The sequence below is a fragment of the Salmo trutta genome, chromosome 6 (genome assembly GCF_901001165.1).
Source record: "Salmo trutta chromosome 6, fSalTru1.1, whole genome shotgun sequence".
Taxonomy (NCBI): Eukaryota; Metazoa; Chordata; class Actinopteri; order Salmoniformes; family Salmonidae; genus Salmo; species Salmo trutta.
The window spans coordinates 58,284,535-58,311,562 of NC_042962.1; the positions used below are offsets into that span (position 1 = coordinate 58,284,535).

General features: G+C 44.0%; 2 protein-coding genes across 15 annotated transcripts in view; both read left to right on the forward strand.

Annotated features, from left to right (window-relative positions):
- The first annotated feature begins 370 nt into the window (after positions 1 to 370).
- LOC115196456 (melanophilin) lies at positions 371 to 21,565 on the forward strand. 3 transcript variants are annotated; one of them, XM_029757299.1, is made up of 16 exons: positions 371 to 556; positions 1,178 to 1,327; positions 5,579 to 5,800; positions 10,582 to 10,694; positions 12,750 to 12,794; positions 12,996 to 13,057; positions 13,156 to 13,266; positions 13,371 to 13,488; positions 13,640 to 13,836; positions 17,011 to 17,097; positions 17,889 to 18,107; positions 19,466 to 19,642; positions 19,904 to 20,065; positions 20,319 to 20,372; positions 20,480 to 20,528; positions 20,624 to 21,565. In XM_029757299.1, exons 2-16 carry the CDS (start codon positions 1,230 to 1,232, stop codon positions 20,668 to 20,670), a joined length of 1,761 nt encoding a protein of 586 aa, XP_029613159.1. In that variant the 5' UTR covers positions 371 to 556; positions 1,178 to 1,229; the 3' UTR covers positions 20,671 to 21,565. The 3 variants fall into 3 exon arrangements, with proteins under 3 accessions (XP_029613159.1, XP_029613158.1, XP_029613160.1); XM_029757298.1 differs by having other exon boundaries at positions 372 to 556; positions 13,368 to 13,488; XM_029757300.1 differs by lacking the exon at positions 19,466 to 19,642 and having other exon boundaries at positions 373 to 556; positions 13,368 to 13,488.
- Positions 21,566 to 23,786: 2,221 nt separating this feature from the next.
- Positions 23,787 to 27,028, forward strand: part of LOC115196457 (leucine-rich repeat flightless-interacting protein 2) — a 30,486-nt gene continuing 27,244 nt past the window's right edge. For 2 of the 12 annotated variants that reach the window (XM_029757301.1, XM_029757302.1), the window contains exon 1: positions 23,793 to 24,836. In XM_029757301.1, coding sequence (XP_029613161.1) covers positions 24,723 to 24,836 — 114 coding nt within the window. In that variant the 5' untranslated portion in view covers positions 23,793 to 24,722. Of the gene's footprint in view, positions 24,837 to 27,028 lie in introns of all 12 variants that reach the window. The other 10 variants (XM_029757305.1, XM_029757304.1, XM_029757307.1 and 7 more) reach the window with 8 other exon arrangements.

Sequence of the window (27,028 nt, forward strand, 5' to 3'; positions counted from 1 at the left end):
AGTCGGTGTTTGGAGGATATATTGGCACGGGTGTTGTTAGGCCCGAGACGAACTCTTCAGTGTTGTTATTCATTTTTCAGGAAAATATTTGATTTTCTAATAGCTGTACTCGTATTTACCCTGTTGGGGAAAACATACTTACTGATATGATTGTCACGTCCTGACCATTGAGTGCTCTTATTTTCTATGATAGAGTAGGTCAGGGCGTGACTGGGGGGTTTATTCTAGTTTTAATTTTCTATTTTGTTTGGTTCTAGTATCTGTTTTTCTATGTTGGGTTTTTGGATGATCCCCAATTAGAGGCAGCTGGTCATCGTTGTCTCTATGACTGAATTAAAATTTGGCGAAAATACAGGCCATTTTGACCTGTTACTTAGTTGTTAAAACTACTTGGAGTTGGAGGAGGGGTGAGATGCTCGCTCATCCTCTCTCTTCTGTGAGACTCAGAGCATGTGATGAACAACCGACTTCTTCAGGCCATTCGCAAATGTGTTGCCTCAAATCCAGGGAATTAACAACTGACCTCGCAGCTGTCTGCTCTGCGCTGGGCGTAAAGGTAATTCATGTTATTAATATGCTAAATCAAAGATGATAGTTTTTGTAGCATATGTGATTTAATTTCCGTGCAATGTATTTTTCTTTAGAAAAGTAAGTACAACAAAATGTATAAACATGAATTAGAAAATCTATTCAGATGCTGCTTTTTAAATCAATCTGGTGATATATTCTGGTTGACTAGACTAACCGCTGGCTGCACTCACAGTAAAACAATGTTAAGATGAGTGGTCAGTCTAGTCAACCAGGCTAATCTGGTCCACCCTGTGGAGTAAGTGGACATTTAGCAGTGGTGTCAATGAATCCTTATGTTGTGTTGGCTTGGGTACATGGGTGATAAACCTTCAGGATTCTCACTAGTTTTGCTTACTTTACAGAAGCCATATTCTTACTAGTTTTGGTTACTTTACAGGGACCATATTCTCACTAGTTTTGCTTACTTTACAGAAGCCATATTCTCACTAGTTTTGGTTACTTTACAGGGACCATATTCTCACTAGTTTTGGTTATTTTACAGGGACCATATTCTCACTAGTTTTGGTTACTTTACAGGGACCATATTCTCACTAGTTTTGGTTACTTTACAAGGACCATATTCTCAGTAGTTTTGGTTACTTTACAGGGACCATCTCTGTGTTGCTGTAAAGTACTGGTTCATATTCTCCACCACAACCATGGACCTGACCGTGCTTTCAGATGACGAGGCCAAGCACGTCTGGGAGGTCATACAGAGAGACTTCACCCTCAGGAAGATAGAAGAAGAGAGACTGGGGTGGGTCACTTTTCAATAAGGTTCAATATCATATTTCAGAGGTTTAGTGAGAAAATATTAAATTGAATCAATGTTGACGGGTGGAAGGCTTGGATGCGTTTTTCAATAGCATATCTGACATAACAAACTCCTTGTCTGTATGTGACATATATAATCATGAGGTCTTACGCTGACAGCATTTAGGACTCTACAACATTGGATACTTGTTGTCTGTCTTTTATCTGAATGCCAACACTATAGATTCCATACGAGTCGATCACACTGAGGTCCTCAGCGATCTATATATTAGCCGTGTGTGTGTGTGTGTGTGTGTGCAGGCTTCAGGAATGTAAGTGTGAAACAGGCCTGCTGTTGTGAGTCAGCTCATCACAGTGATCATGGATAAGTCACAAGGCCCGTTCTGCCTGTACTGTGTCCCAGGGAAAACAAGTTGCCAGGAGGCCTATTCTCTCTGGGACACAAAGACTCCTCTGTCTGTCTTCCTCATCTTGTCATACTCTTAAAGGAAAATAGACTTCTTGTCAGACATCACTTTTTTTTATTCACAAACTGTCAGAAGGACATTGTGTAAAATGTTTTCTTAGTTATGTAATGTAGTCCCTGCTGAAACTGACCAGAACAGAATGGTACATTATAAGTGTGATTCTGCACACATGATTCCACAGCCAGTCTTAAACTGATTTATTATAATCCATGGAGTTAACAGGGACTTAATCTTATCTTCTTAATGCTATATACTAATCTACTGTATAATGATTTAATGTTATATACTAATCTACTGTATAATGATTTCATGCTATATACTAATTTACTGTGTACTGATTTAATGCTATATACTAATCTACTGTATACTGATGTAATGCTATACACTAATCTACTGTATAATGATTTAATGTTATACACTAATCTACTGTATAATGATTTAATGCTATATACCAATCTACTGTATACTGATTTAATGCTATATACCAATCTACTGTATAATGATTTAATGCTATATACTCATCTACTGTATAATGATTTAATGCTATATACTAATCTACTGTATAATGATTTCATGCTTTTTTTTGTTTGTTTATTTGCGTTGTTTGTAACTTATTTCTTTACTTATTTTGTACATAATGTTGCCACTACCGTCTCTTATGACTATACATGACTTCTAGACATCAGGACTGCGATTACTCACCACGGACTGGCAGAATCCTTTTTTCCCAATCACGACTCTGACGAGCCCGACGTGAAGGATATACTGCTTCCTTGGGAACAGGCCCCGATCCCCGTGATTTGCATGAAGAGGAGGCGGAGAAAAAGGGTCCGAAGGGCGGGCTGCCTTCTGAGAAATCATAGGCGATCGAATAAACTCCCATTTCCCTCCATTCTGCTAGCAAACGTGCAATCCTTGGAGAATAAAATCAACGAGTTATGCGGAAGATTAAACTACCAATGGGACATTAAAAACTGTAACATCTTATGCTTCACGGAGTCGTGGCTGAACGACGACAATATCAACATACGATGTACCGGCAGGATAGAACAGCGGCGTCTGGTAGGACGAGGGGCGGCAGACTATGTATTTTTGTAAATAACATCTGGTGCACGATATCTAAGGAAGTCTTGAGCTATTGCTCGCCTGAGGTAGAGTATCTCATGATAAGCTGTAGACCACACTACCTACCGAGTAAGTTTTCATCTTTATTCTTTGTAGCTGTTTACATACTGCCACAGTCAGAGGCTGGCACTAAGACAGCATTGAATGAGCTGTATTCCGCCATAAGCAAACAAGAAAACGTTCACCCAGAGGCGGCGCTCCTAATAGCTGGGACTTTAATGCAGGGAAACTTAAATTTGTTTTATCAAATTTCTATCAGCATGTTAAATGTGCAACCAGAGGAAAAATAACAAAAGTGGTCAGATGAAGCAGATGCTAAGCTACAGGACTGTTTTGCTAGCACAGACTGGAATATGTTCCGGGATTCCTCCGAGGGAATTGAGGAGTACACCACATCAGTCATTGGCTTCATCAATAAGCGCATCGATGACTTCGTCCCCACAGTAACTGTACGTACATACGCCAACCAGAAGCCATGGATTTCAGGCAGCTTCCGCACTGAGCTAAAGACTAGAACTGCCGTTTTCAAGGAGCGGGACTCTAACCCGGAAGCTTATAAGAAATCCCGCTATGCCCTCTGACGAACCATCAAACAGGAAAAGCATCAATACAGGACTGAGATCAAATCGTATTACACCGGCTCTGACGCTCGTCGGATGTGGCAGGACATGCAAACTATTACAGACTACAAAGGTAAGCACAGCCGAGACCTGCCCAGTGACACGAGCCTACCAGACGTGCTAAACTACTTCTATGCTCGCTTCGAGGCAAATAACACTGAAACATGAGAGCACCAGCTGTTCCAGAAGACTGTGTGATCACGCACTCCTCAGCCGACGTGAGTAAGACCTTTAAACAGGTCAACATTCACAAGGCCGCAGGGCCAGACACATTACCAGGACGTGTACTGCAAGCATGCGCTGACCAACAGGCAAGTGTCTTCACTGACATTTTCAACCTCTCCCTGTCCGAGTCTGTAATACCAACATGTTTTAAGCAGACCGCCATAGTCCCTGTGCACAAGAACACTAAGGTAACCTGCCTAAATGACTACCGACCCGTAGCACTCATGTCTGTAGCCATGAAGTGCTTTGAAAGGCTGGTCATGGCTCACATCAACACCATCATCCCAGAAACCCTAGACCCATTCCAATTTGCATACCGCCCCAACAGATCCACAAATGATGCAATCTCTGCACTCCACACTGACCTTTCCCACCTGGACAAAAGGAACACTTATGTGAGAATGCTATTCATTGACTACAGCTCAGCACTCAACACCATAGTGCCCTCAAATCTCATCAATAAGCTAAGGACCGTGGGACTAAACACCTCCCTCTGCAACTGGATCCTGGACTTCCTGATGGGCCACCCCCAGGTGGTAAGGTTAGGTAACAACACATCCACCACGTTTACTCATGACTGCACGGCCAGGCACAACTCCAACACCATCATTAAATTTGCCAATGACACAACATTGGTAGGCCTGATCACCGACAAGATAGCCCATAGTGAGGAGGTCAGAAACCTGACCGTGTGGTGACAGAACAACAACCTCTCCCTCAATGTGATCAAGACAAAGGAGATGATTGTGGACTACAGGAAAAAGAGAACAGAGCACGCCCCCATTCTCATCGATGGGGCTACAGTGGAGCAGGTTGAGAGCTTCAAGTTCCTTGGTGTCCACATCACCACAAACTAACATGGTCCAAGCACACCAAGACAGTCATAGAGGGCACGACAAAACCTATTCCCCCTCAGGATACTGAAAAGATTTGGCATGGGTCCTCAGATCCTCAAACGGTTCTACAGCTGCACCATCGAGAGCATCCTGACTGGTTGCATCACTGCCTGGTATGGCAACTGCTCAGCCTCCGACCGCAAGGCACTACAGAGGGTAGTGCAAACAGTACATCACTGGGGCCAAGCTTACTGCCATCCAGGACCACTATACCAGGCGGTGTCAGAGGAAGGCCCAAAAAATTGTCAAAGACTCCAGCCACCCTAGTCATAGACTGTTCTCTCTGCTACCGCACGGCAAGCGGTACCGGAGCGCCAAGACTAGGTCCAAGAGGCCTCTAAACAGCTTCTACCCCCAAACCATAAGACTCCTGAACATCTAGTCAAATGGCTACGCAGACTATTTGCATTGCCCCCCCCCTCCACACCACTGCTACTCTGTTGTCATCTATGCATAGTCACTTTATTAACTCTACCTACATGTACATACTACCTCAACTAACCAGTGCCACATTGACTCTGTATCGGTACCCCCCTGTATATAGTCTCGCTATTGTTATTTTACTGCTGCTCTTTAATTACTTGTTACTTTTATCTCTTATTTTGATCTGTATTTTTTTTAAACTGCATTGTTGGTTAGGGGCTCATAAGTAAGCATTTCACTAAGGTCTACACCTGTTGTATTCGGTGCATGTGACTAATAAAATTTGGTTTGATATATAGAAATCTACTGTATAATGATTTCATGCTTTATACTAATCTACCGTATAATGATTTCATCACTTCTCTATGCCCCCCCCTCTGCTCTTCTCCTCCTCTCCCCTCTTCTTCGCTCTTCTCCTCCTCCTCTCCTTCTCCACTTCTTCCCCTCCCCTCCCCACCTCTCCTCTCCTCTCCTCTAGGGATCTAAAGACTAAGATAGAGAAAGAGGACACTAAGATTGAGCTGCTGGGTACTCAGACCACCCTGGTAGACTCTCACTGTATCCGCTGTCTGCAGCCCTTCAAGTTCCTGGTCAACAGTAAGCGTCAGTGCATAGACTGTAAGATGTACACCTGCAAGGCATGCAGCCGCTACAACAAGAAGGATCACGGCTGGGTGTGCGACCCCTGTCGTATGACAAGGTGGGGGCCTGTGGGTGTCAAGGTCTCCTGAACACACAGCATTAAGAGATTCTCCTGAACACATAGTAATAACAGATGTCTTTGGAAACATTTGCAATTGTTTGACTGACCAGGTCTTGAACCAAGATCGTCTGTGTCATTATGAAGCTTCAGGCAGTCAGAGAAGAGGGCCAACTCATAGAAGGCTAGTAATAATATATAGTCAGAAGATGGCCAACTCTTAGAAGGCTAGTTTCTTATTATGTTTTTATTTCACCTTTATTTAACCAGGTAGGCTAGTTGAGAACAAGTTCTCATTTGCAACTGCGACCTGGCTAAGATAAAGCATAGCAATTTGACACATACAACAACATAGAGTTACACATGGAATAAACAAACGTACAGTAGAACAAAAGAAAACAAAAAGTCTATATACAGTGAGTGCAAATGAGGTCAGTTAAGGCAATAAATAGGCCATGGTGGCGAAGTAATTACAATATAGCAATTAAACACTAGAATGGTAGATGTGCAGAAGATGAATGTGCAAGTAGAGATACTGGGGTGCAAAGGAGCAAGATAAATACAGTATGAGGTAGGTAGATAGATGGGCTGTTTACAGATGGGCTATGTACAGGTGCAGTGATCTGTGAGCTGCTCTGACAGCTGGTGCTTAAAGCTAGTGAGGGAGATATGAGTCTCCAGCTTCAGAGATTTTTGCAGTTCGTTCCAGTCATTGGCAGCAGAGAACTGGAAGGAATGACGACCAAAGGAGGAATTGGCTTTGGGGGGGACCAGTGAGATATACCTGCTGGAGCGCATGCTATGAGTGGGTGCTGCTATGGTGACCAGTGAGCTGAGATAAGGCGGGGCTTTACCTCGCAGAAACTTGTAGATAACCTGGAGCCAGTGGGTTTGGCGACGAGTATGAAGTGAGGGCCAACCAACGAGAGCATACAGGTCGCAATGGTGGGTAGTGTATGGGGCTTTGGTGACAAAACGGATGGCACTGTGATAGACTGCCACCAGTTTGTTGAGTAGAGTGTTGGAGGCTATTTTATAGATGACATTACCGAAGTCGAGGATCGGTAGGATGGTCAGTTTTACGAGGGTGTGTTTGGCAGTATGAGTGAAGGATGCTTTGTTGCGATATAGGAAGCCGATTCTAGATTTAATTTTGGATTGGAGATGCTTAATGTGAGTCTGGAAGGAGAGTTTACAGTCTAACCAGACACCCAGGTATTTGTAGTTGTCCACGTATTCTAAGTCAGAGCCGTCCAGAGTAGTGATACTGGACTGGCGAGCAGGTGCGGGCAGTGATCGATTGAATAGCATGCATTTAGTTTTACCTGCGTTTAAGAGCAGTTGGAGGCCACGGAAGGACAGTTGTATGGCATTGTTGCTCGTCTGGAGGTTAGTTAACACAGTGTCCAAAGAGGGGCCAGAAGTATACAGAATGGTGTCGTCTGCGTAGAGGTGGATCAGAGAATCACCAGCAGCAAGAGCAACATCATTGATGTATACAGAGAAGAGAGTCGGCTCGAGAATTGAACCCTGTGGCACACCCATAGAGACTGCCAGAGGTCCGTACAACAGGCCCTCCGATTTGACACACTGAACTCGATCAGAGAAGTAGTTGGTAAACCAGGCGAGGCAATCATTTGAGAAACCAAGGCTGTCGAGTCTGCCAATAAGAATGTGGTGATTGACAGAGTCGAAAGCCTTGTCCAGGTCGATGAATACGGCTGCACAGTAATGTCTCTTGTCGATGGCGGTTATGATGTCATTTAGGACCTTGAACGTGGCTGAGGTGCACCCATGACCAGCTCTGAAACCAGATTGCATAGCGGAGAAGGTACGGAGGGATTCGAAATGGTCGGTAATCTGTTTGTTAACTTGGCTTTTGAAGACCTTAGAAAGACAGGGTAGGATAGATATAGGTCTGTAGCAGTTTGGGTCTAGAGTGTCACCCCCTTTGAGGAGGGGGATGACCGTGGCAGCTTTCCAATCTTTTGGAATCTCAGACGATACGAAAGAGAGGTTGAACAGGCTAGTAATAGGGGTTGCAACAATTTCGGCAGATAATTTTAGAAAGAGAGGGTCCAGATTGTCTAGCCCGGCTGAATTGTATGGGTCCAGATTTTGCAGCTCTTTCAGAACATCAGCTATCTGGATTTGGGTGAAGGAGAAATGGTGGGAGCTTTGGCGGGTTGCTGTGGAGGGTGCCAGGCAGTTGACCGGGGTAGGGGTAGCCAGGTGGAAAGCATGGCCAGCCGTAGAGAAATGCTTATTGAAATTCTCAATTATAGTGGATTTATCAGTGGTAAGTGTTTCCTAGCCTCAGAGCAGTGGGCAGCTGGGAGGAGGTGCTCTTATTCTCCATGGACTTTAGTGTCCCAGAACTTTTTTGAGTTAGTACTACAGGATGCAAATTTCTGTTTTGAAAAAGCTAGCCTTAGCTTTTCTAACTGCCTGTGTATATTTGTTCCTAACTTCCCTGAAAAGTTACATATCACGGGGGCTATTTGATGCTAATGCAGAACGCCACAGGATGTTTTTGTGCTGGTCAAGGCAGACAGGTCTGGAGTGAACCAAGGACTATATCTATTCCTAGTTCTTCATGTTTTTTAGTGGGGCATGCTTATTTAAGATGGTGAGGAAGGCACTTTTAAAGAATAACCAGGCATCATCTACTGACGGGATGAGGTCAATGTCATTCCAGGATACCCCGCCCAGGTCGATTAGAAAGGCCTGCTCGCAGAAGTGTTTTAGGGAGCGTTTGACAGTGATGAGGGGTGGTCGTTTGGTCGCAGACCCATTACGGATGCAGGCAATGAGGCAGTGATCGCTGAGATCTTGATTGAAAACAGCAGAGGTGTATTTGGAGGGCGAGTTAGTTAGGATGACATTTATGAGGGTGCCCGTGTTTACGGATTTAGGGTTGTACCTGGTAGGTTCATTGATCATTTGTGTGAGATTGAGGGCAGGAAGCTTAGATTGTAGGATGGCCGGGGTGTTAAGCATTTCCCAGTTTAGGTCACCTAGTAGCACGAGCTCAGAAGATAGATGGGGGCAATCAATTCACATTTGGTATCGAGGGCGCAGCTGGGGGCAGAGGGAGGTCTATAGCAAGCGGCAACAGTGAGAGACTTGTTTCTGGAAAGGTGAATTTTTAGAAGTAGAAGCTCGAATTGTTTGGGTACAGACTTGGAATAGTAATACAGAACTCTGCAGGCTATCTTTGCAGTAGATTGTAACACTTTGGCAGTTCTATCTTGGCGGAAAATATTATAGTTAGCGATGGACATGGCTAAGACATCCGGGTTGGCAGAGTATGCTAAAGCAGTGAGTAAAACAAACTTAGGGAGTAGGCTTCTAATGTTAACATGCATGAAACAAAGGCTTTTACGGTTACAGAAGTCAACAAATGAGAGCACCTGGGGAGTGGGAGTGGAGCTAGGCACTGCAGGACCTTGATTAACCTCCACATCACCAGAAGTAGGATAAGGGTACGGCTAAAGGCTATACGAACTGGCCGTCTAGCACGTTTGGAACAGAGAGTAAAAGGAGCAGGTTTCTGGGCACGATAGCATAGACTCAAGGCATAGTGTACAGACAAAGGTAAGGTAGGATATGAGTACATTGGAGGTAAATCTAGGCATTGAGTAATGATGAGAGAGATATAGTCTCTAGAGACGTTTAAACCAGGTGATGTCATCGCATATGTAGGAGGTGGAACAACATGGTTGGTTAAGTCATATTGAGCAGGGCTAGAGGCTCTACAGTGAAATAAGACAGTAATCACTAACCAGGACAGTAATGGACGTGGCATATTGATATTAGAGAGAGGCATGCGTAGCCAAGTGAACATATGGGTCCAGTGATTGGTTGGGCTGACTGGGGACACGGCGATTCAGACAGTTAGTAGCCCGGGGCTAAACAAGCTAGCAATTAGCAGACCGGGGCTGGCAAGCTAGCAGTTAGCAGACCAGGGCAGGCAAGCTAGCAGTTAGCAGACCGGGGATAGCAAGTTAGCCTTTGGGGGACGTCGCGATGGGGGTAAGTCAGTTTTTGCCTCTTCGTGTGGTGACGTTGATAGACCAGTCGTGGAATTAGTAGGGTTCCAAGTAGCTCTAGATAGCTAGCAGGCCGTCGCGCCTGAGGGCCAACTCTTAGAAGGCTAGTAATAATATATAGTTATAGTAGGGCCAACTCGTAGAAGGTTAGTAATAATATATAGTTATAGTTGGCCAACTCTTAGAAGGCTAGTGATAATATATAGTTAGAGAAGAGGGTCAAGAGTGACTCTCCTAGCTCTATGGGGTTCATATTGAGACTGGACTGACTCTCCTAGTTCTAAGGGGTTCATATTGAGACTGGAGTGACTCTCCTAGCTCTAAGGGGTTCATATTGAGACTGGAGTGACTCTCCTAGCTCTATGGGGTTCATATTGAGACTGGAGTGACTCTCCTAGCTCTAAGGGGTTCATATTGAGGTTGGAGTGACTCTCCTAGCTCTATGAGGTTCATATTGAGACTGGAATGACTCTCCTAGCTCTGTGGGGTCCATATTGAGACTGGAGTGACTCTCCTAGCTCTATGGGGTTCATATTGAGACTGGAGTGACTCTCCTAGCTCTATGAGGTTCATATTGAGACTGGAGTGACTCTCCTAGCTCTATGAGTTTCATATTGAGACTGGAGTGACTCTCCTAGCTCTATGGGGTTCATATTGAGACTGGAGTGACTCTCCTTGCTCTGTGGGGTTTATATTGAGACTGAAGTGACTCTTGTGTTTACCTTGCAGGGTCCTGAAAATCGGAACGGTGGGATGGTACCATGACAACGTGCGCACCCGTTTCAAGCGTTTCGGCAGTGCCAAGGTGATGAAGTCTCTTTACAAGCGACTCAACGGAGAGGGTGGGTTCTTTTTGTTTGATTATTGATTCGTTGTGCATACTTCTAAATGTAAGCACATGTTACAGTTGTGGTTGTTGTTGAGACATGTGTCCATGTGTCACATTTTGGTCACCAAATGATCAGGAGTGTGACACATGGCTGGCTGTGTAATGAAGAGTCACGTGGTAGGGCCTGTACTTGACACCGGGGTGACATGCCCATGCTCTGATGACAAATGGTCACCACTGGCAGCTGGTGGGAGGAGCTATAGGAGGACGGGCTCATTGTAAACGGAATGGTATCAAAAACATCAAACATATGGAAACCACCTGTTTGACTCCCTTCCATTGATTCCATTCCAGCCATTACAATGAGCCTGTCCTCCTATAGCTCCTCCCACCAGCCTCTACTAATGGTCATATGTAGCATTCTAGAACTGGGAACAGTGTTCTAGAACTGAGTGGCTGTTGTATGTTCTGTATTCTAACAGTCCTCTTGACCCAGACCTCACAGAGGACAAAGAGATGATTTGAAGTACAGTACCAGTCAAAAGTTTGAACACACCGACTCATTCAAGGGTTTTTCTTTATTTTTACTATTTTCTACATTGTAGAATAGTGAAGACATCAAAACTATGAAATAATCTGGAATCATGTAGTAACCAAAAAAAGTGTTAAACAAATCAAAATACATTTTAGATTCTTGCCTTGATGACAGCTTTGCACGTTCTTTGCATTCTCTCAACCAGCTTCACCTGGAATGCTTTTCCAACAGTCTTGAAGGAGTTCCCACATATGCTGAGCACTTGTTGGCTGCTTTTCCTTCACTCTGAGGTCTAACTCATCCCAAACCATTTCAATTCTGTTGAGGTCAGGTGATTGTGGAGGCCAGGTCATCTCATGCAGCACTCCATCACTCTCCTTCTTGGTCAAATAGCACTTACACAGCCTGGAGGTGTGTTTTATTGTCCTGTTGAAAAACAAATGATAGTCCCACTAAGGGTGTAGTAGATGGGATGGCGTATCGCTGCAGAATGCTGTGGTAGCCATGCTGGTTAAGCCTTGAATTATAAATAAATCCCTGACAGTGTCATCAGCAAAGCACCCCTGCGCCATCACACCACCTCCATGCTTCACGGTGGAAACTACACATGCGGAAAGACACGATTGCAACCAAAAATCTCAAATTTTGGACTCATCAGACCAAAGGATAGATTTCCTATGGTCTAATGTGTTTCTTGGCCCAAGCAAGTCTCTTCTTCTTATTGGTGTCCTTTAGTAGTGGTTTCTTTGCAGCAATTCGACCATGTAGGCCTGATTCACGCTGTCTCCTCTGAACAGTTGATGTTGAGATGTGTCTGTTACTTGAATTCTGTGAAGCATTTTATTTGGGCTGCAATTTCTGAGGCTGGTAACTCTAATGAACTTATCCTCTGCAGCAAAGGTAACTCTGGGTCTTCCTTTCCTGTGACGGTCCTCATGAGAGCCAGTTTCATCATAGCGCTTGATGGTTTTTGCGACTACACTTGAAGGAAAACTTTCAAAGTTCTTGAAATTTTCCGGATTGACTGACCTTCATGTCCTAAAGTAATGATGTCCTGTCATTTCTCTTTGCTTATTTGAGCTGTTCTTTCCATAATATGGGCTTGGTCTTTAACCAAATAGGGATATCTTCTGTATACCACCCCTACCTTGTCACAACACAACTGATTGGCTCAAACGCATTAAGAAGGAAAGGAATTCCACAAATTAACTTTTAGCATGGAACACCTGTTAATTGAAATGCATTCCAGGTGACTACCTCATGAATGAAGCTGGTTGAGAGAATGCCAAGCGTGTGCAAAGCTGTCATCAAGGCAAAAGGTGGCTACTTTGAAGAATTTCAAAAAATTAAATATATTTTGATTTGTGGTTACTACATGATTCCACATGTGTTATTTAACAGTTTTGATGTCTTCACTATTATTCTACAATGTAGAAAATAGTCAAAATAAAGAAAAACCTTGGAATGAGTAGGTGACTGGTACTGACTATATAATTATTAGTAACAGAATATCACTTCTCTCTGTCTTCACAGGCGCCCGTCGTGACAGTGACACACAAAGCATGCCCGATTTCCGCAGTAAGTAGAATAGATGAAGGCAATGGGGAAAAATATATAAATATTTCAACATACCTGAAAACTGGTTAACCCCGTGGTACTTTTGCATATCATAGAGGAGTTGACAACACCAGCATCAGCACTATGATATGCAAACGTAACACGGGGTTACACAATTTGAGAAGAAAGAAAAGTCACCCCTTCTTCCTCTCTCCCCTGTAGATGATAGGTACAATGGTCATGATGAGGACTATGCAGAAGCAGAAGCTCAGCGATACAAAATGGTAAACAGTTTGTCCTCTCAATATCGTTCTCGAGAAACTGGATATCATATCCCAGACTCACTACTTCTCTTTATGTCTCCATCCCGTTGTTTTGTCAGATGCGAAAGAACAAGCGTCTGCTCTCTGTTCATCCCATGGACTTGGATGTGGATATAGAAGAGTATTTTCCACCCCACTCTCGCACTCACTCTCGTCGACAATCCTACCAGGTAGGCGGACAAAACGGTCCTGGTTTCTACTAGCCAAAAGTAGTGCATTGTGGGAATAGGGGGTTATTTGAGATTGTGATGGTTATGTCACCTCTGTACAGCAGATCCAGGAGGAGCGAGGCGGTGGTCACCGTGGTGACATGGAGTACATGGATTCCATGCAGCAACAACAACACCGCATGAACCGTAGGAAGAGCCTGGATAGGTACAACATGCGCCCTGGTAAGCAACACGCACACACACTCCCACACACACACATTCAATCAGAGCTGGTTAGTTTACAATGTAATGGCATGACAAAACTACAACAACAGTAATCTCACGCCAAACTGACATTTTGTAATATAACCTGAGCTAAAGCGATGGTCCTCAGACGATGGGCAGTATGGGATGGTGCGTGCCCGCTCCCTGTCCAAGATCAGCTCCTCTATGAACCGCCAGCACTATGTGGACACGTCAGAGGAGGAGGAGGGAGGGCGCAATACCATGTACCAGACCCCCTATCGCCGACGCCCTTCCTACAGCCGAGTTGGCTCTCACGAGAACCTGCAGGTCCCAACACAGCCACCGGTAGGGTGTGTGTGTGTGTGTGTGTGTGTGTGTGTGGTGTGTGTGTGTGTGGTGTGTGTGAGAGAGAGAGAATGGTGTGTGTGTGTGTGACAAAGAGAGAGTGAAAGAGGCTGAAATGGAGATGAGACAGATGACGTCTCTCTACACTATTAACTACCCTGACATGAGACAGGTGACGTTCTCTCTACACTATTAAACTACCCTGACATGAGACAGGTGACGTCTCTCTACACTATTAAACTACCCCTGACATGAGACAGATGACGTCTCTCTACACTATTAAAACTACCCTGACATGAGACAGATGACGTCTCTCGACACTATTAAACTACCCTGGACATGAGACAGATGACGTCTCTCTACACTATTAAACTAGCCCTGACCTAGACAGATGACGTCTCTCTGTACACTATTAAACTACCCTGAACATGAGACAGATGACGTCTCTCTACACTATTAAACTACCCTGACATGAGACAGATGACGTCTCTCTACACTATTAAACTACCCCTGACATGAGACAGATGACGTCTCTCTACACTATTAAACTACCCTGACATGAGACAGATGAACGTCTCTCTACACTATTAAACTACCCTGACATGAGACAGATAGACGTCCTCTCTACACTATTAAACTACCCTGACATGAGACAGGTGACGTCTCTCTACACTATTAAACTACCCTGACATGAGACAGGTGACGTCTCTCTACACTATAAACTACCCTGACATAGACAGATGACGTCTCTCTACACTATTAAACTACCCTGACATGAGACAGATGACGTCTCTCTACACTATTAAACTACCCTGACATAGACAGATGACGTCTCTCTACACTATTAAAACTACCCTGACATGAGACAGATGACGTCTCTCTGTACACTATTAAACTACCCTGACATGAGACAGATGACGTCTCTACACTATTAAACTACCCTGACATGAGACAGGATGACGTCTCTCTACACTATTAAACTACCTGACATGAGACAGATGACGTCTCTCTACACTATTAACTACCCTGACATGAGACAGATGACGTCTCTCTAACACTATTAAACTACCCTGACATGAGACAGATGACGTCTCTCTACACTATTAAACTACCCTGACATGACAGTGACGTCTCTCTACACTATTAAACTACCCTGACATGAGACAGGTGACGTCTCTCTACACTATTAAACTACCCTGACATGAGACAGATGACGTCTCTCTACACTTAAACTACCCTGACATGAGACAGATGACGTCTCTATACACTATTAAAACTACCCTGACATGAGACAGATGGACGTCTCTCTACAACTATTAAACTACGCCTGACATGAGACAGATGACGTCTCTCTACACTATTAAACTACCCTGACATGAGACAGATGACGTCTCTCTACACTATTAAACTACCCTGACATGAGACAGATGACGTCTCTCTACACTATTAAACTACCCTGACATGAGACGATGACGTCTCTCTCTACACTATAAACTACCCTGACATGAGACAGATGAGACTGTCTCTCTACACTATTAAACTACCCTGACATGAAACAGGATGACTCTCTCTACACTATTAAACTACCCTGACATGAGACAGGTGACGTCTCTCTACACTATTAAACTACCCTGACATGAGACAGATGACGTCTCTCTACACTATTAAACTACCCTGACATGAGACAGATGACGTCTCTCTACACTATTAAACTACCCTGACATGAGACAGATGACGTCTCTCTACACTATTAAACTACCCTGACATGAGACAGATGACCGTCTCTCTACACTATAAACTACCCTGACATGAGACAGGTGACGTCTCTCTACACTATTAAACTACCCTGACATGAGACAGGTGACTCTCTCTACAACTTATTAAACTACCACTGACATGAGACAGGTGACGTCTCTCTACCCTATTAAACTACCCTGACATGAGACAGATGACGTCTCTCTACACTATTAAACTACCTGACATGAGACAAGATGACGTCTCTCTACACTATTAAACTACCCTGACATGAGACAGATGACGTCTCTCTACACTAAATAAACTACCCTGACATGAGACAGATGACGTCTCTCTACACTATTAAACTACCCTTGACATATAGACAGATGACGTCTCTCTACACTATTAAACTACCCTGACATGAGACAGATGACGTCTCTCTACACTATTAAACTACCCTGACATGAGACAGATGACGTCTCTCTACACTATTAAACTACCCTGACATGAGACAGGTGACGTCTCTCTACACTATTAAACTACCCTGACCATAGAAAATGACCCACATTAACTAACTAACAAGGGTGGGCTTGTCCTTCCTCTCAAGCCTGAGAAGATGGATTTCAAACAGTGTTGGGCTGCATTACGTTGTACATGTATTTATTGGAAGTTGATCGCGTGTCTCAAGTGATGCATGCTGGGTTTTTTAGTGGATTGAACTTCAGAGAGCAGAAACAAAGACAACTTTGTTCTTTGATTTGGATATTAAAGATAGGGTGAATCAGCTGCTCTGCTCAGCCAATGATTAGAAAGTCTATTTTGAGTGATTACTCCATGCACGTCTGGTGTCATACAATATCCAACCTTGTGTCAGGTTTGCCTCTCAATTCATTCACAATGTACATTTTGTATTGGTCTCACCTCATTCCTCTCCTGTCATTTTGTATTTGTCTCACCTCCCTCCCTGTCATTTTCTATTGGTCTCACCTCATTCCTCTCCTGTCATTTTGTATTGGTCTCACCTCATTCCTCTCCTGTCATTTTCTATTGGTCTCACCTCATTCCTCTCCTGTCATTTTGTATTGGTCTCACCTCACTTGGTCTCACCTCATTCCTCTCCTGCTATTTTGTATTGGTCTCACCTCACTTGGTCTCACCTCACTCCTCTCCTGCTATTTTGTATTGGTCTCACCTCACTTGGTCTCACCTCACTCCTCTCCTGTCATTTTGTATTGGTCCTCACCTCACTTGGTCTCACCTCACTCCTCTCCTGTCATTTTGTATTGGTCTCACCTCACTTGGTCTCACCTCATTCCTCTCCTGTCATTTTGTATTGGTCTCACCTCACTTGGTCTCACCTCATTCCTCTCCTGTCATTTTGTATTGGTCTCACCTCACTGGTCTCACCTCACTCCTCTCCTGGTCATTGTGATACAGGTCAATGCGCTAAACAAGCGCATGTCTGCCATAGAGAGTCTCCTGAACCGGCTGGAGTCCAAGATGACTCTACCCCCCGACGATGAGGTAAGAAAGGGTTAAAAACCTTCCTACTGCTCTCCTAACAGAGCTCCTAACAGCGCTTCCTACTGCTCTCCTAACAGAGCTTCCTACTGCTCTCCTAACAGAGCTTCCTACTGCTCTCCTAACAGCGCTTCCTACTGCTCTCCTAACAGCGCTTCCTACTGCTCTCCTAACAGCGCTTCCTACTGCTCTCCTAACAGCGCTTCCTACTGCTCTCCTGACAGCGCTTCCTACTGCTCTCCTGACAGCGCTTCCTACTGCTCTCCTGACAGCGCTTCCTACTGCTCTCCTGACAGCGCTTCCTACTGCTCTCCTGACAGCGCTTCCTACTGCTCTCCTGACAGCGTTCCCTACTGCTCCCTGACAGCGCTCCTACTGCTCTCCTGACAGCGCTTCCTACTGCTCTCCTGACAGCGCTTCCTACTGCTCTCCTAACAGAGCATTATCTTTCTTGGAATGATCATATTAGAGAGAATCACAGGGGTTCATCAAAGGGTAACTTGTTAGCTAACTCTGGCAACTTGCTGTTGCCACCTTGAGTTGGGCTCATTTCCATTACAACTCCTCCTTGTTGGATTTCTCCTTAAGACATAAGCCATTCAACTCCAAAACATTCAAGTCTTAAACTGACGGGAATCTAGATGAAACTGACCCCAACCCTGTTTCTGTCCACCTGGAATAAAGTCAAGAAACTGCCCAGAACTGAGTTCACTGGAGATGCACTGTTGAGGCTTGAGTTCCACTAGCAGCAAAAAGAAAAAAGTCTAGTAAGTCAATCCTGTTTCTATCCACAGGCGACGTCCCCGACCGCTGCACAGATAGAGGAGGAGAAGCTGAGGAGGAAGCTGAGCGAGCTGGCGGGGAACATCAGTGTCCCCTCCTCCGACGAGGAAGCAGGAGGGGGGAAGAAGACCCCTTTATTAAAGAGGGCCGCTGTGAAGAGTAACCTCCCAGTCCTCCCCCTGGAGCCCCTCAGCTCCTCCAGCGATGAGGGGCCCACTGAGGCTCAGCAGGTGAGTTTTGGGGGTCCTGTTACCCTGTTACATCTCAGACACACACCAAAAAGCTGTAGCGGAGGTGATGGGATCCAACCAATGATGTGTATAAACCCTGGATTGCTGATGCTATGTAATGGCCAATGAGAGGCTTTGAAGCCACCTGCCGCCATATTGGTACTCTTCCATAGGAGAACTACATAGGAGAACTCTTCCATAGGAATTAATGCAATTCTACAGTATTTCAATAAAATGTTTCAAGGACAAAATAATATGTATTTAGGTATTTCTTTGTTGTAGTGGGGACAGTATCATTAGTACAACAACAAAAAATATTTGAAGGAATATATTTTTTATTTTTATGTTCAGTTCAAATAATATAAATGTGTTTTGTTTTTTAACCCCTTTTTCTCCAATGGCGGTTAGTCTTGTCCCATCGTTGCAACTCCCCCACGGACTTGAGAGAGGTGAAGGTTGAGGAGCCATGCGTCCTCCGAAACATGACCCTGCCAAGTCGCACTGCTTCTTGACACACCCGCTCGCTTAACCTGGAAGCCAGCCGCACCAATGTGTCGGAGGAAACACCGTACAACTGGCAACACGAGTCAGCATGCATGCACCCGGCCCGCCACAAGGAGTCGCTAGAGTGCACCCAACCCTCCCCTAACCCGGACGACGCTGACCCAATTGTGCACCGCCTCATGGGTCTCACGGTCACGGCCGCTGCGACACAGCCTGGGATTGATCCTGGGTCTGTAGTGACGCCTCCAGCATTGTGAGGCAGTGCCTTAGACAGCTGCGCCACTCGGGAGGCCCCACATAATGTAATTTAAACGTATGCATTAAAGTGTCTGTAATAGAATATACTTGTCAAAAACCAATGTAGACCTTAATAAATGCAGGGGAGTACCAAAATGGCTGTACGGTGGCTTCAAAACAATACCCCCTGTCCGTCATCTAGGGTTTACATCATTGGATCCAACCAGGGACCTCTCGCACGCAGAGTTAACATCTTAAAACAATCCTTAACACTCTTTCTAGCACTAACACTCACACTTGTCTTTTCTCACTCGCACTTCAGCACTTTGCTGATAGCTGCTTTACTGAGGAAAAGTTGGACTTACTATGACTGTGATATGTGGTTGCACCAACTGTCAGTCCCTCTGGATAAGAGTCTCTGCTAAATGACCGCAATGTAAATGTCTTCACCATTAGACCAAGACAAAATCCTTGTGGTCTCAGGGTGACATTTGGGCTAGCAAGTCTCAGGCAGGGCTACCTCATTCCGAAAGTGTGATTCCAAATCACCTCCTCTACGTATAGGAGACGTAGGTACTTCCCCCCGGCTAATTTCTGTTCCCTTACATGGCTTTCAGAGATCCACTGCGGCGGCCCTCTGTGACATCACCAAAGACTTTCTAAGAACCATTAATGCCGCTGAAAGCGCAATGAACGAGTACTTCCCCTCAATAACGTCTAATGACAGCCCCATGATAATTGACGTGGCTGACGTAAGGAAAGCAGCTGAGTCTTACAGAGAACTTGAGGAAAATGTAAGCGTAAAAATCACACTCCTCTTTTCCTCCCAAGCAATCATAATCCAATCAAAATAGCTGTGTGTCAAGTGTAGGTCTGGAGCTAAGCCTGCCTTTTGTTTAAAGCATGCGAAGAGACGTCTTGTGTTGTCTTAAAGCAGAGATTTGCTTTGTATTCCAAGCAGTCTAGTCTGGAAACTGTTAGCTTGCTAATGGGGTTTGGTTAGCAGCTCATCTGTAAGGGTGCATTTGTGGTGGTTGTCCTGTGCCCTGTTACAGGTGTACATGACCTCAGGGAAGTCTTTTGACCTGGAGAAGAAGCTGAGGCATCTGGAGCAGAGTGCCAAGAACCGCTTCGGAGGGGCCACAGACTCGGAGCTCTCTGACCTGGAGGACGTGGTGGCCCTGACTGCACATCGGGTCCAGAGCACTGAAAGTGAGGTAGGTGACGAGGCTCTACTGCGGGTTCTACTGAGCAGGCTTTCTACTCAACAGGGATGTGCTGTACGGACTGAAAAGCACACCGCAAACTGTAGTTTTCCAAGAAACATTGTAGCCTACAGGGATGCATGAAGAAAGAACAATACAACACTGGAGCTCATTTAGTTGATATATCTATTATTTTCAGATAACTAGTTTTCCTTCAGAAGGGGTATAATTTGTACTTTCTGTCTTTTCATTCCTTCTCTCTTAGGTGTCTGATTTGGAGAACAAGCTTGCTGCTCTAAGTGCCTCAGGGAAGAAAAAGGTGAGTATGTCGTGCAATTCACTAATTCTCTTCAGACCCTCTTGGGCTTGCTTTGATGCTTATTGTTGTCGCATGCTGTTGTCTAAAACAACTACTCTATCTGACAGATATCAGGCTCGCAGAACAGGAAAAGGTTTAACCAAGACTTCCCCACAAGTAAGGCCCAAAGCATATTGTGATGCCCCTAATATGTTGTCTTTCAGTCCTGACCAACTGTGCTTATGACCGTCTCCTCTTGTTTCCACCATCAGAACCCAGCAATGGCTCAGGATCCCTACGGAAATACAATCACATGTAAAGGACTGTATGACGAATAAGCCCAATGATAATGTATGTATTATCTTAGTTACTGAAATATACCTTAAACCTTATCTGTCACTGATCCACTGTATATCTGATGTCACTCTCATATCCAGATTGTTACAGTATGTTAATGGTATATCCACACCCACAATGCACAGCAGTTATGTGCTGTAAAAGCAGGCTACACCATAGCTATGTTCAATGCAAAAACAACCCTGGTTTACTGCCTGAAAATCATACGCATTCTAAAGTATCCTCTCAGTGTCAATGTATCTGATGTCTAAACTCATGAAATGATCTGATGTGATTGGTCAAAAAGGGCAATTTGTGGAAAACAAATATCAGAATTGGGCTTCCTGCTGGAACACAGTCTAAGTTTCCTGACTTAAAAAATGAATTTGTGCCATATAGGCTCCCAACATTCAAGCAGAGGCCAAAAGTGACTTTTTGTGTTCAAATGGAGTTTGATTAGTGAACACTGGTAAAGTGGTAGTTACTGTACACTATCATGACCTAGTCTAATAATTACCTTTTGGGTTCCATGGGATTCTGAGAAACAAGCACCACGACTTGCTATCCTACATCACCAACTGTGTTAAATTCAAATAACAGAGTGTCTGTTACATAATGTCTTAGTAAATATCTTTCTGAAAAAGAACAGTGAAATAATGCCTTGACACTGACCAGACAAATATGATATGAAATAACAAGTTATGTAGTCTGGATAATGATCCTTGTTTTCTCTCAATTCATATAAAAAAATATGTTTGAAACTGTTTTCAAGACAATTCTAAATATTGCAGTAGGATGAATATATATATACTGTATCATTTGAAAAGCTGCAGTGCATTATGCTGGGCTTCTGCATCTAATAAATTGTATCACATCAACTGTTGAGTGTTTGAGTGTTTCTATTCTGAGAGGATCTCAACATCCACAACAGGTAAGACGGCCCGCTCTGCCCAACCCATATTGGTATAGTGATTGCAGGCAGACACGTGCTGCCACCTAGTGACACAGCATTTTCACATTCATATTATTTAACATTATTGCTCAGCCAATCATGGTAGTTTTGAGATCCTGTTAGCGTAGCATTCTCGACCGTGGACGAGGAAAAACATTGTCTTCAACATACTGTGGCAAAACATTGCCAAGGAATTTCATTGATGTTCAACCAAGTCCATGTTTAAGATGTCAATTGTTATTCTGGTGAACGAGCGCACTTGACATAATGATCACATGGTATCGCAATAATTAAAAATACAAATTGTAGCACTTTTTAAACAAACACGTGTACTTTTAAGATTTGGATCAGACTGTAATAACATATCAATGACACTAAAAACATAAATTAAACTGTAATACCATATCAATGCACTCCACACTGCCCTTTCCCACCTGGACAAAAGGAACACCTATGTGAGATTGCTATTCATTGACTACAGCTCAGCGTTCAACACCATAGTGCCCTCAAAGCTCATCACTAAGCTAAGGACCCTGGGACTAAACACCTCCCTCTGCAACTGGATCCTGGACTTCCTGACCGGCCGCCCCCAGGTGGTGAGGGCTGATCCTCAACACGGGGGCTCCTCAGGGTGCGTGCTCAGTCCCCTCCTGTACTCCCTGTTCACTCATGACTGCATGGCCAGGCACGACTCCAACACCATCATTAAGTTTGCTGATGACACAACAGTGGTAGGCCTGATCACCGACAACGATGAGACAGCCTATGGGGAGGAGGTCAGAGACTTGACCGTGTGGTGCCAGGACAACAACCTCTCCCTCAACGTGATCAAGACAAAGGAGATGATTGTGGACTACAGGAAAAGGAGGACCGAGCACGCCCCCATTCACATCGACGGCCAGTAGTTGAGCAGGTTGAGAGCTTCGAGTTCCTTGGCGTCCACATCACCAACAAACTAACATGGTCCAAACACACCAACACAGTCGTGAAGAGGGCACAACAAAACCTATTCCCCCTCAGGAGACTGAAAAGCTGCACCATCGAGAGCATCCTGACTGGTTGCATCACTGCCTGGTATGGCAACTGCTCGTCCTCCAACCGTAAGGCACTACAGATGGTAGCGCGTACAGCCCAGTACATCACCGGGACCAAACTTCCTGCCATCCAGAACCTCTCTACCAGCCAATGTCAGAAGAAGGCCCTAAAAATTGTCAAAGACTCCAGCCACCCTAGTCATAGACTGTTCTCTCTGCTACCACATGGCAAGCAGTACTGGAATGCCAAGTCTAGGTTCAAGAGGCTCCTAAATAGCTGCTACCCCCAAGCCATTAGACTCCTGAACAGACCCCCCCCCCCCCTCCCCAGTACGACTTTGTACTGGTACCCCCTGTATAAAGCCCCACTAGTGTTATTTACTGCTGCTCTTTAATTATTTGTTATTGTTCTCTTACCTTTTTTTATAGGTATTTTCTTTAAAACTGCATTATTGGTTAAGGGCTTGTAAGTAAGCATTTCACTGTACGGTCTACACCTGTTGTATTCGGTGCATGTGACAAATAAATTTGATTTGATTTGAATGACACTAGAAAACATCAATTCAACTGCAATAACATATCAATTACACTAAAAAACAATCATTCAGGGCAAATCTGTTATCTGTCCCCACTATAGGGGCGACAGGTAGCCCAGTGGTTAGAGCATTAGGCCAGTAACTGAAAGGTTGCTAGATCGAATCCCTGAGCTGACAAGGTAAAATCTGTCGTTAGAACTGTTCCTAGGCCGTCATTGTAGTTAAATAAAATATAGGAAGTGATTGCCCAGCAGTATGGATTGGCACTGAGCTCTCAGGCCTTATCTTTCTCCACTAGAGGGAGTGATTTCCCCGCAGTAGCTATGGATTGGCACTGAGCTCTCTGGCATAAACAGAAGGCGTTCATCTAGTTTACTGACTAGACATGCGGTCAGAGTTAACGTTACAGATGAAAATTGTCTGATATTATAATTTAGGCTTGAATCAGGAATGCACCTAAACAAAGGAATAAGACAAACACACTGCTATTCAGAGAATTGCCATACAGACCTATGCCATAAATCTGACATGGCAAGTGAGATTTATTTGGTTGAACTCAGTGCTGACCTACCTTCTAAAATAGTGGTAGGATAATAGCCTATCTGTTTGCATCGAGACTCGTCTAAAGACCATGTCAACTGACAGGACTGCTTCTTGCATTCCAGGGTAATTCCATTCGGGTCATTAGGCTACAGAATATTTGTTAAGGCATCACACCTTTCTCAAGCTATACGATACATTCTGAACGAAAACACCACAAAGGAACTGTTTTGACAATTGTATGAGCAGTAAAATTGGACTGTTTTGAGGACACCCATCCCGTCCATACTGCGGCCACTATCTATCTCCAGCGGGCTCGACGCTCTGCCCCGGAACGTGTATTCATCCCGCTGTGGTCATCATCCGGGATTGCGCTGCTATAAAACTTTCGTCTATCTGCTTTGACATCTCGTCGACTCCCGCGTCCTACTAAAGCAAATAACGAGGACATTATTCAATCGCTGTTAGGTCTACGTACAAAACGATTATTTATCAGGCTCGCGTGCGTTCCTGTTTTAGTGTTCCATACCGAAACGTATCTATATGATGACAATTGCCTCGGATTAGCTAGATGACAATTCGTTTTCCAAGGTACCCAAAGAGGTAGCCTGGTGCTATGAGGGTGTTTTGACACATCAAAGTGACGCGTGTGATATTAGTTGTTTATCAGCAACAGGAATCAAGGATATTCGTAATGCAGTTTGTTACATGTGAAGGCGGTTACATTGAAACAATGTATCAGAATGGCATCAAGTCTCGTGCCTGGGAAGCGAATTGATGAAGGATTGTTGTTACACTGTAGCTACCAGATTGTAAATAGTTGACTTTTCGCGTGTTGTTGGTGAGCTATTTTTCCATTACGTGGAGATGGTGATTATATTTTTCCAGTGTGCCCTTCATCGTCCTCATTCGGCTCCTGTGTTCCATTTTTGAATTTCTTCGAGGCTGACACGTATGCTACAGTAAGGACTTTATGACAGAATACACAAACATGGGAACTCAGATTACTGGTAGTGGAAGAAAAAGAATCCCCAACAGGGAGAGGCTGACCGCGGAGGACGATGCCCTCAGTCAAATTGCTCGAGAGGTAAGTTTGGGGATATGTTTTTCTTTCTTCTTTTGGAAGGCAATGCTCGTCATACTGCGCCAAACGTATTCCACGGAGTGCCTTCAATTTAAGCCTATGTTATACATATATATTATGCCAACATAAAGACACGAGCATGTCAATCATACGTGTAAAGTATAGCCTAGACCAGACGTTCCCAACCTGGGGTAGCAGGACCCCTGGGGGTACTTGGCCTATCCAGGGTGTTCTTAAGAAGACTCGTGAGACTATAAGCTTACTGGTAAAATGCACATGGGGGGGTACTTCAGGGGTACTCCGGACAGAGCAAAATTCAGTTGGTGGTATAGTAACGGAAAAAGTCTGGGAACCACTAGCCTAGGCTACAGTAGGACTATTCACAAACCATGCATCAGTTGCTGCAGCCCACACCCTCCTCAACTGACGAGCACAGCGTGGTAATTATTATTCACTGGGGGTAATGGATGTGTATCGTGCTGCCTCTCCGATGCTGTATGCAAGGCATTCCCTGGACTAACAGACAAAGACGCATTATTTGTAAAAGGAAACAGGACATTGTTTGCTTGGCCTACATAAACTGGCATGTGGATCAAAGTGACACAATGAATGGGGGAATTGTTGAGGGGTAAATTGCTTGATAAAGACAATTGGGGATGACCTTTGTGGCAAGGACACTTTTGTTTTCTCCTTGCATGTTGAAATGGGTACCAACTATGATGTCAGACTTCCTAGCTATTGATCCATGTCCTATTCATCTATCACCTATCATCTATCACCTATCATCTATCACCTATCATATATCATCTATCACCTGTCATCTATCATCTATCACCTATCATCTATCACCTGTCATCTATCATCTATCACCTATCATCTATCACCTGTCATCTATCATCTATCACCTGTCATCTATCATCTATCACCTGTCATCTATCATCTATCACCTGTCATCTATCATCTATCACCTATCATATATCATATATCATCTATCATATATCATCTATCACCTATCATCTATCCATATATCACCTATCACCTATCATATATCATCTATTACCTAACATATATCATCTATAATCTATCATATATCATCTATCATCTATCCATCAATCATCTATCATATATTATCTATCACCTATCATCTATCATCTATCCATATATCACCTATCATATATCATCTATCACCTATCATATATCATCTATCATATCATATATCATCTATTCATCTATCATATCATATATCATCTATCCATCAATCATCTATTCATCTATCACCTATCATATATCATCTATTCATCTATCGTATATCATCTATTCATCTATCATATATCATATATCACCTATCATCTATCCATCTATCATGTATCATATATCATCTATCACCTATCATCTATTACCTAACATATATCATCTATCATATATCATCTATCACCTATCATCTATCATATATCACCTATCATCTATCCATCTATCATATATAATCTATCATATATCATCTATCACCTATTCATCTATCCATCAATCATCTATCATCTATCCATGACGCTTATTAAAGAAGCAGGAAAGAGAGAGAGAAAGATAGATGTAGGTCATACTGCAATGAGGGGTGCAACTCAATACTGAGAGGGAGTCTGAACTGGCTTCCTCCCCTTGTCTCCTCCTCTCTTTACAACAATTTGAGGTCACACGATAGGTGAAAACAAATCAGTGCAGACCAATGACAGGAGATAAAGTAAACCACATCATATAATATCCAAATTTAGCAGACGCTTTTAAACACTTCTCATGTGGCAATCTCAGCAGGAATCGAACCCACAACCCTAGCATTGCAAGCACCATGCTCTACTTACTGAGCCACAGGGGACCACATGTGATGTGAGATGATGTATTTTGGGTGGAGGAAACACAATCAGAAGTTGATGGGGATACAATCATTGGGAGATCAACAGACAGTGTCATCATACTATATTGAAGTCTGGCGCCAGGTAGCCTAGTAGTTAGAACTTTGGGTCAGTAACCAAAAGGTTACTGGATCAAATCCCTGAGCTGACAAGGTAAAAATCTGTGGTCCCCCCCCCTGAATAAGGCAGTTAACCCACTGTTCCCCGGTAAGGCTGTCATTGTAAATAAGAATTTGTTCTTGCCTAGTTAAATTAAGGTTAAAATAAAAAAGTCCAAGGCTCTAGTGAGAC

Bases quoted from the DNA above. Each gene is read 5' to 3' on its own strand.
- LOC115196456 (XM_029757298.1), top strand. From the start codon at position 1,230: ATGGACCTGACCGTGCTTTCAGATGACGAGGCCAAGCACGTCTGGGAG. The intron at 10,695-12,749 runs GTGGGTTCTTTT...CTGTCTTCACAG, and splicing joins CAAGCGACTCAACGGAGAGG to GCGCCCGTCGTGACAGTGAC. The intron at 13,489-13,639 runs GTAAGCAACACG...GATGGTCCTCAG, and splicing joins TAGGTACAACATGCGCCCTG to ACGATGGGCAGTATGGGATG.